This window comes from Telmatherina bonti (genome assembly GCF_933228915.1).
Source record: "Telmatherina bonti genome assembly, chromosome: 13".
Classification (NCBI taxonomy): domain Eukaryota; kingdom Metazoa; phylum Chordata; class Actinopteri; order Atheriniformes; family Telmatherinidae; genus Telmatherina; species Telmatherina bonti.
Window position 1 is genome coordinate 22,681,248 of NC_136611.1, and position 7,856 is coordinate 22,689,103.

The 7,856-nt window shown below is 40.8% G+C and overlaps 1 protein-coding gene across 1 annotated transcript; it reads left to right on the forward strand.

The window, feature by feature from the left end:
- The first annotated feature begins 331 nt into the window (after positions 1-331).
- nr2f1a (nuclear receptor subfamily 2, group F, member 1a) lies at positions 332-7,627 on the forward strand. Its single transcript, XM_079250697.1, has 3 exons — positions 332-1,034; positions 2,455-2,982; positions 7,039-7,627. The coding sequence occupies exons 1-3, from the start codon at positions 602-604 to the stop codon at positions 7,311-7,313; spliced, it is 1,236 nt and encodes a 411-aa protein (XP_079106823.1). The 5' UTR covers positions 332-601; the 3' UTR covers positions 7,314-7,627.
- Positions 7,628-7,856: the final 229 nt, after the last annotated feature.

Genomic DNA, 7,856 nt, shown 5'->3' on the forward strand with positions numbered 1-7,856 from the left:
CTTCATTCGGCGAAGCGGTTTTCCTTCGCTGCTTGGCGAGATGATGAGGTTTATTTAAGAATATAGATGTACAAATTCCAGCTCTTCAGTTTTTTCCTCCCCTTCAATACGACGAAGACAGGAGCGTAAAGGACCAAGGGGGAAGAAAGGAGAAAGGAATTTATCTCCGCAGCACTTTGGATCGCGTGTCTTTCCAGCAAAAAGGTTTTTTCTTTTTTTTTTCTTTTTTTTTTCACTCGTTCCTGCGTCCATGTGAATCGCTCCTACCTTTTCCTTTGTGGCTATTTTATATCTAACTGCAATTACGTCTGGACTGGTTTTCCTCCAAGATTAGGGGTTCCTGAATGGCTGACTGCAATTTACCTTGGAACTGGCCTCCCGATACTTGCATATCTTGATCGGGTGCCTATTCAGTCGCCCTTCTGTATTTTTGAATGTATTGATCGCGTTTACTCCCCTTCTTACCCCACATGATATTGCGTGCTCCGATTTGACTTTGCACTGCCCCGTCTTTTGAGATCTCATTTTTTTCCCCTCTCTCCTCTACGCTTCATAAACATCGGCGATCATTTCGCTTTATAGCACTTTCCGGGGCCGAGATATGGCAATGGTAGTTAGCGTCTGGCGAGATCCGCAGGAAGACGTGGCCGGAGGACCTCCGAGCGGCCCCAACCCAGCAGCTCAGCCGGCGAGGGAGCAACAGCAAGCGGCATCAGCGGCGCCGCACACTCCGCAGACCCCCAGCCAGCCGGGACCCCCGTCCACGCCGGGGACTGCTGGGGACAAGGGGAGTCAAAATTCTGGACAGAGTCAACAGCATATTGAATGTGTGGTTTGCGGAGACAAATCGAGCGGTAAACACTATGGCCAGTTCACCTGCGAGGGATGCAAAAGTTTCTTCAAGAGGAGTGTACGGAGGAACTTAACATACTCATGTCGTGCTAATAGGAACTGTCCCATTGACCAGCACCACCGAAACCAGTGCCAATACTGCCGACTGAAGAAGTGTTTAAAAGTGGGAATGCGGCGGGAAGGTGAATATATTTTTAAAGCCCACTCATGATCATACATCCTCGTAGCAAAACGTATACATGTCTGCCATGTTGCATTAAGGTCACAGGCTTTATGGCTGGGCATACTGCAGACTCCATCCATGTTTTTGAGGGATGTTTGCATGAATGGTTCGTCTTTCTGTCTCTGTGAGAGGGGCTAAAAAGCCAGTAGAGCCACAGCAGCTCTGATTGTGAATGCACGTCGCCTGAACAAAGCGGCTCGACTAGTTGACCCTTTTTAATTTTTTTTTTCTTTTAATCTGAACTCCACTATTTTTTAAGCAAGAGGCGTTGGGTCAAACAGTTCTATTTCACAGAGTTAGCGCAGTAGCAGATGTGTGAGCATGTATGTCTCTGTGAGTGTGTGTGTGTGTGTGTGTGTGTTTCGGATGTGTGTGTGAGTGTGTGTGTGTGTGTGTGTGTGTGTGTGTGTGTGTGTATGTGTGTGTGTGCGTGTGTGAGTGTGTGTGTGTGTGTGTGTACAGTGCAAGGCTAATGGTCCCATCCCTAACAGTCCTATAAGCAAGCTTTTTAATTCATCATTTCACAGAAGGATCTGTGACCCATGTGTGTGTAAAATGTAAAATGAACACACTACAAAACCACGTCTCTTTCTGACTCCTGATGCTGACTAGACAGCTCAGACACTAAATAATGTCGCTGAAGTTGTTCAGCGTTCATTGTTTTGCTTGCTGCATTACAGGCCGTAACTTTCCTCTCTCTGTCAACTGTTTGATTCCAATTTATGCAAACATCCCTCAATACTAGTATATTTGCAGTGTACACAGTCCTATACAAAATGCATCGACTTGTATTGATATTTTATTTTCAGTATTAAACACGTCTTGAATTCCTGTTATTCCCAGATGGCTTTTTGATTTAGGCTAAATCTATAAATAAGATTTGATTTAATGGTAATTATCAGTCATATTTATAGTACGTTTTGGCCATAACTGGGAATTCTTTAAATAACTAAAACCCCACAAAAATATTGAGGAGAAGTTAATCTGTAACGACACATGTGAAAAATCAAATACTATTTTTGGTCATATTAGATCTTAGATAGGTGATAATATGAACGTTTTGTGTGCCTAAGTTAATATATTTTGATCTAATTGTAATTCTGCTAAATAGTGAAAGAGGGGAGATTGAGGGACAGCAAACCTGTTCAAACCAGATCTTTATATTGTCCAGAGAATGTTTAGCTGTATAATAACAGGGTTAGGATCTCTACATGACAGCCAGTATCTTTAGAAAATCTTGCTGAGCTGTTTTTTAAGTGCATGCCGTTTTATTGAGAAGAACGACGCTAGTTGTAGCTTTCGTGGCGGCTTCAGTACTCGTGGACAATGTGTATGAGTCCTGGATGCACATTTCCTCTTTTTCTCTTTCTTTTTGTTAGCGGTTCAGCGAGGACGAATGCCTCCAACCCAGCCGAACCCAGGCCAGTACGCGCTGACGAACGGGGACCCTCTGAATGGCCACTGCTATCTGTCCGGATACATCTCGTTATTGCTGCGGGCAGAACCTTACCCGACGTCCCGGTACGGGAGCCAGTGCATGCAGCCCAACAATATCATGGGCATCGAGAACATCTGCGAGCTGGCGGCTCGCTTGCTCTTCAGCGCCGTGGAGTGGGCGAGAAACATCCCTTTCTTTCCCGACCTGCAGATCACCGACCAGGTGTCCCTTCTCAGGCTGACTTGGAGCGAGTTGTTTGTGCTTAACGCGGCCCAGTGCTCCATGCCTCTGCATGTGGCCCCTCTGCTCGCCGCGGCGGGCCTCCACGCTTCCCCGATGTCCGCGGACCGCGTCGTGGCTTTCATGGATCACATCCGGATCTTCCAGGAACAAGTGGAGAAGCTTAAAACCCTGCACGTAGACTCGGCAGAGTACAGCTGCCTCAAGGCCATCGTGCTTTTTACATCAGGTAGGTGTCCAACATGTCACACAGAAACATGTCCATAATCTTACGAGGCCTGTGTTAGTGGAAAGCCAGGCTCAGAGGGCAAGGCACTGTGGCATAAATAATATGGCTGTCAGGGATCGGCTAGTTACAGATCTGAGGGTTGGAGATGTTTGTGTTTCTGTGGAAGAAAAAAAAAGCTATTTTGTCAGCAGCTTGCTTCATATCCACTTACATGCGTTCCCATGTCAATTGTGGCCGCAGCATAAGACTTGTAAACAAATCCAGATTGAGCGAGTGCATCAGGTTTTTAAGAGTGTCCCTCCGTTCAAAGCTTTTTAAATCTGAGATCATTTACAATCTCATGGTAAATATTCAATAATCTTTCAATCTAAACCTTTTTTGTTGTTGTTGTTGTTGAAGGACTTAACCGAAACTGAGATTGTTCGCCCCCATAAATTTAGGAACAGGTGTCAAATAATTGAGCGTAAAGATGAAATAGTCTGTCAGTGGGTGATGTATGACAGCTGATGCATTTATGAGCGTCGCTGCATGCTTTTATCCTTGTTTTTCGTGCACAAACACATGTCTTCGGGGGCAGGAAATAATCCTTAACAGACTGAGATCAAAAAAAGCTGATGGAAGTTGACTCGAATGTGCATCGCCTCTGTAGGACGCAGAGCAGCACTTAATAACGCAAGTTATTAGTAGATTAATCTTAGCTGACCTATTAATTTTCTTAGTTACTGGGGATAGTTTCTCCTGTCGCCTGGCGTTGAAAAGTAATCAGAGCAGTTTTTAAAAGTAACCTACATTGTTGATAGCTTAATTGATGGCTGACTAGGGCAAAGTCCTAAATGTGCTTATTTACTCTCGGCGCATAATTTAGATGCTATTTTGAAGTCAGCAGTGTACGCTTGGTTTCATTAGGCTGGTTATGTCATGGGAGTCAGGTGATTATGGGGAGGAAAGGGAAAGTCTAAACTTACGCACAGGCCCCAAAACTATTTATGAACTTTCCTCAAAGTTTTGAACTTAATGTTCTCATATTCGGCCCATAATAAAATTCTGGGGGAAAAAAAAACTAACACTTCCTATAATAGTACACACAAAACACAGAACAATCAGTTTTACTTGGGATTCTCAGATTTGATTTTATATTGAGATCATTGGTATTTTCAATATCCCTAGAAAGCGGAGTAACTATAATGTAGAGAGAGGTTACACTTGTGCTTTAGCATATTTCATAAATTGTTCTTATTTAACTAAACATTTGTTAAAATGAAATAAAATGACACAATTATATTATATTATATTATATTATATTATATTATATTATATTATATTATAATTGCCTATATAATTTCAAAACTTGACGAATTGTTTGTAAACCGTCTTAATTTACATAAATTGAGCTAAATTATCCAAAATTAGTATTTTCAACATTTGTGAATAAGAATTTACAATTTGAATTGTATTTGAGTCTAAACAAATTTCCACATTCTTATTTATATTTTTTTTCACCTTACATGTTTTAGGTGACTTCATAAAGATTAACATCTTTATTTTAAGAAAGCATAGTAATTACTGCTTAGTTTGGGTGTTTTAAAAGTTGACAAGGGAAAGTTTGCCAGCGTTTGGAGTAAATATTTAACATCTTTATTTCGTCACATATAATTTAACACATCTTTTACAACACATAGTTACTATTCTTGTCTAATGCAGCAAGTTTTTTTTTTCTTTTTTTATAATCTTATTTTATTTAATTAGCCTGCTCATCCTGAAACTGCTGTATGCTGTGCCATTATCTGGCATATATGACGTATCCTTCTATTCAATAGTTCACCCCAGATTACCCAGAGTAACCCCATAAACACAATAACATCCCCATATTTTCTAGCAGATCATATAGTTAGTGTGATTGGCTACAACTGATGTATAGAAAGTCACGTGGCATTTTGCCAAGATAAACGCGGATTGTTTGCCTTTAATAACACTAGCCTTGTCAGAAGGCTATTTGATGTATAAATAACGGTACCATAGATCTAGATCATCGTCTTACATTAGCTCCTTATCCACGTGTGTGTGTGTGTGTGTGTGTGTGTGTGTAAAGTGCCATGTGCTTTTTGTTAACTTACATTAAAAGTTGTTTGAATCTTGAAGCTCTATCTGCTCCCACGTCCTTGCCCATTGAGGTTGTGGGGTGTACTGGTTGCAGAGAGGCCTTATGAGAGCTGTGGGGTGTCTTTGACCAGCTTTTTCTTGATGAATACATTCAGTTGCTGCATAATTTCTGCAGAGCGTTGATTCCCTGCATTATTCCAAAAGTGTTACAAAAATGTATCTCGACTACCTGCTACGTTTTGTTTGCTTGTTTATATTTTGTTAGTTTGTTTTTTCTTTTTCTTTTTTTGTATCTTTGTTTTGAATTTTTTTTTTTTCTAATTGTAATTAATTTAAACCGTATGGATTGCTGGATATTTAAAAGAGACACTCAGCGTTAATCCAAAGGGATTTGCATATATGGGGCTCTGACCGGCTGGACTAAGGTCACAGTAAATCACCCCGAGATCTCAGCGTTGACCCTGGGTTCATAAGGTTATTGTATCTAGCCATGTTGAGTTATAGCGCTGAGAAATTAAGAATGGGCTTAAAAGGCTCTGTCCTCTAGCGTTTGAAAACTACAGCTCTCTTTTATGTGTAGTTTCTAAAGAAAACACAGCTCAAAACAGAATCTTCTGAGGACTGCTCAGTCTTCTTGTGGGACCATATATGCCAGCGGTTACGCTGCCTGCGTTTACAGTACTTTAAGACGTATGCTTATCTTGGGTGGAATAAAAAAGATCCTTTTACAACAGACAAAAAAAAAACATGTAAGGCTCTAACAAGCCTCGTATGCTTTTGTTTATACCGAAGAGTGGCTTCAGAACTCAGCAGTGAACGCTCCACGCGTCTCGCCAGCTCATTTTCTGACATTTTACGTCGCTTCTCTCTGACTATTGACTTCACCTCTTCTAATACTTTTGATTGCTTTCAGCGACCTGTCCTATAGGCTGAATGGAAAAACAGGGCAAGAGTGGTCTATGGAGGGAAGAGCAGCGAAATCACTTAACAGCTTACTGCAGAGTAATTAGGTCACATTACATCCAGTGTAATTTCAGATTCATCTGTGCCGTTTACGTTGTCTTATACTTGAATCCCCAGAGTCCAGACATAAAGAGCAGCGGCCTTTGGGTCTGTAGTCTACCGTTCTCCTCTGCTTTGCTACCTTTTCACTTCTCACTTTTCACGGCGTGCAACTCTGACATTTAGCTCTATATTCTTGTTGATTGTTGTCAGGACAGGCAGCGATACCCTCCACTGAGTTGTGCATCCCCTACTCCAGCAGCAAGTCCCCTGTTTACTCTGTATGACAGTCCCTCTCGCTCAGTGTGATGTAGCATGTTTGGGCAGCTTGTTTGTTCATTCCACATTGTCAATAACGCGTAATGGCCGGTGCTGAATGATAACAAAAGCGATTTTACAGGACGTAAATTGGGTATGGCAAGGTGTTTGCTTGACAGAGCTGACTTGACACAGAAATTGACCATGTGGCTTTGTATTCAAAAAGTGTCAAGGAAATATCCAGGAATTCCCTGTAATTGGAGTTTTATGGCTTTATGAATATTTGCAGGGGGAAAGCAGCATGTGCATGTTTGGTACTCCTCAGATTCACCCATCTGAAATTCAGTTGGCCTGACATGTATACACTCACACACACACACACACACACACACACACACACACACACACACACACACATATATATATATATATATATATATATATATATATATATATATATATATATATATATATATATATATATATATATATATATATATATATGTGTGTGTGTGTGTGTGTGTGTGTGTGTGTGTATGTATGTATGTATGTATATGAACCTTTTTTAAAATAATGTACTTGTTTTATGAAATTAAACATGTTAGAATCAGATTAAAATACTGTTCTTCGAAAAACTACATTGGAAAAACTAGACAGCAGGGAATATTAACCACAGTTTTTTGGTGTGTTTCTCAGACGCGTGCGGCCTGTCGGATGCTGCTCACATCGAGAGCCTACAGGAGAAATCCCAGTGCGCACTGGAGGAATATGTGAGGAGCCAGTACCCGAACCAACCCAGTCGCTTTGGCAAGCTCCTGCTGAGGCTCCCCTCTCTGCGCACCGTCTCCTCCTCGGTAATCGAGCAGCTGTTCTTCGTCCGCTTGGTAGGTAAAACTCCTATTGAAACCCTCATCAGGGATATGCTATTATCCGGGAGCAGCTTCAACTGGCCTTACATGTCCATCCAATGATCCTTATATGAAAGAGGAAAAAGAGAGGAAAAATGGACCAAAATTCAGCACCCCTCACCCCATCTACCATCAAGAAGACTATATATAGGACCTTTTCTGAGAAACTTGGAAGACATTACTTTTTTTCTGTCTTCTGGGACTGTGATGGAATACATTATGTACAGAAAAATATTGGAACTGGACTTGACACCTGTGTAAATCCACCCTCATCTTCAAGAACAATACTCTTCATTTTGTAAAATGCTAGTCTTTATTTTCCTTTTTTGTAAAAAAAAAAAAAAAAAAAATACAAATAAAATGAAAAACAGCATATGCGCAGTAAGAAAAAAGAATCAAGACTTAGCGGGAAAATAATGTTTCCAAGCAATTATAAGAATTGTCCTGTGTCTATGTACCTCTCTGTTTTGTATTTTTTCTGGTTCTAAACCAGGGTTTCTGTGATTCTATACTAATAATTTTTTGATATAACCTTTTGCTTCTTATAATGAGTGCGATATATGTTGTCGAAGCTATGTTCTCCAAGAATTAAAATTGAAGTGAGAA

Coding starts and splice junctions, on each gene's coding strand:
- nr2f1a (XM_079250697.1), top strand. CDS start 602: ATGGCAATGGTAGTTAGCGTCTGGCGAGATCCGCAGGAAGACGTGGCC. Junction 1,035..2,454: donor AGTGGGAATGCGGCGGGAAG/GTGAATATATTT, acceptor TCTTTTTGTTAG/CGGTTCAGCGAGGACGAATG. Junction 2,983..7,038: donor CATCGTGCTTTTTACATCAG/GTAGGTGTCCAA, acceptor TGTGTTTCTCAG/ACGCGTGCGGCCTGTCGGAT.